Raw genomic sequence first — 1,564 nt, forward strand, 5'->3', positions numbered from 1 at the left:
AACAGAGTTATCGACACTTACCTGGCTGGATTCACACTCAGACATTAACCCATCTGCCTCAGAATCAACAACCTCCCTCGATGGATATTCAGACCCATCCTCGCTTAAAGTTGTAACATCTTCATCTGAACTACCGCCATTTTTCTTCGTATATGATGTTGAATAAAATGCTATGATCTGATGCATCTCAGTGAAAAGTATCGGATTAGATTAGATGGAGAAAGGACACCAAGTCGGTGACCATCATTGACTTGCCAATTTATTATTTACTTCTTGATTTTCAAAAACATTATACATGTATTTAAAACTGATTTTTTTTCTGATGATTTAAATCGTACAGGAAAATGGATGGAATTATGGTGATCATGCACAACACATAAGCCGCTTAATTAGACCAACAATAATACCTACTTGAAGTAAAAAGTGATTCAACAATACACTATATCATATACTAATGAAACAGGAAATTGATATATAAATCACATACAATGAAACAATCGGAAAGCTGGAAATGATGACACTCTTAGCAGTAGTTTTAGTGAAGTAAAAAATATACAAGGGATCACAAAAGCAGTTCTCTATGGATGAGGTAGGGAAGGAATAGGAAAGTCCTTGGGCAACTCAGGAATGGTGGGTTTAGGCAGTTCATGGACTTCTGGAACCTTTGGTACTTCGGGTTTTGGAAGAGTTGGAAGCTCTGGCTTTGGAATTTCAGGAAATGTAGGCTTGGGAAGCTCGGGAATGGTGGGCTTTGGAAGCTCAGGAACTTCTGGCTTCTGTACCACGGGGACCTCGGGCTTTGGAACCTCGGGAAGTGTAGGCTTGGGAATCTCAGGAATGGTAGGCTTCGGAAGCTCTGGAACTTCAGGCTTTGGAACCACAGGGACCTCAGGCTTTGGAACCTCGGGAAGAATAGGCTTGGGAATCTCAGGAATGGTAGGCTTTGGAAGCTTTGGAACTTCAGGCTTTGGAACCTCGGGAAGTGTAGGCTTGGGAATCTCCGGAATAATGGGCTTTGGAAGCTCAGGAAGTGTAGGCTTGGGAATCACAGGAAGTGTCGGCTTTGGAATCTCTGGAAGTGTCGGCTTAGGAAGATCGGGAACCTCCAAAAGATTACGTGCCTCTGCAAAGCGTTTTCCGCCGCCGGTTGATACTAAAGTGACAAACAACAATATCATGATGAACGAACTAACCTTGTAACAGGCCATTGATGTTATGAAAGGAGGAGATTAGAGCAGTATGAAGCTAGGAAAATATTTTAAGTTGGCTTGAGGATGAATATCCAACCATGTGTTAAGTTGATTTATATAGAGTACGTGGTATGGGGGTATTGGAGATAAGTAGACAAGTTGGTTGAAACTGGTATAGAAATTGGAATGTTAGCTCAACTTCTCACCTGTACATGGTGAGTTGCCCATATATGGTTGTAAAAACTGCATATTAGATTATTTATCTGGCAAGCTTCCGTACAGCTCCTTTGACTTCTGATAGCTAGTCAGTTTAAATATATTAACTAATATTGTAACAAGTTGTTTCTGGGTAAAAGAGACATAAATGATAAACT

General features: G+C 40.7%; 1 protein-coding gene across 1 annotated transcript; it reads right to left on the bottom strand.

Moving 5' to 3' along the window:
* Window positions 1–447: 447 nt before the first annotated feature.
* On the bottom strand, window positions 448–1,288 carry LOC110928709 (protein PELPK1). The gene has a single exon (XM_022171744.2). It carries the CDS (start codon window positions 1,206–1,208, stop codon window positions 579–581), a length of 630 nt encoding a protein of 209 aa, XP_022027436.1. The 5' UTR covers window positions 1,209–1,288; the 3' UTR covers window positions 448–578.
* Between the last annotated feature and the right edge of the window lie 276 nt (window positions 1,289–1,564).

Source organism: Helianthus annuus, chromosome 2, assembly GCF_002127325.2.
Source record: "Helianthus annuus cultivar XRQ/B chromosome 2, HanXRQr2.0-SUNRISE, whole genome shotgun sequence".
Taxonomy (NCBI): Eukaryota; Viridiplantae; Streptophyta; class Magnoliopsida; order Asterales; family Asteraceae; genus Helianthus; species Helianthus annuus.

Bases quoted from the DNA above. Each gene is read 5' to 3' on its own strand.
- LOC110928709 (XM_022171744.2), bottom strand. From the start codon at position 1,208: ATGGCCTGTTACAAGGTTAGTTCGTTCATCATGATATTGTTGTTTGTC.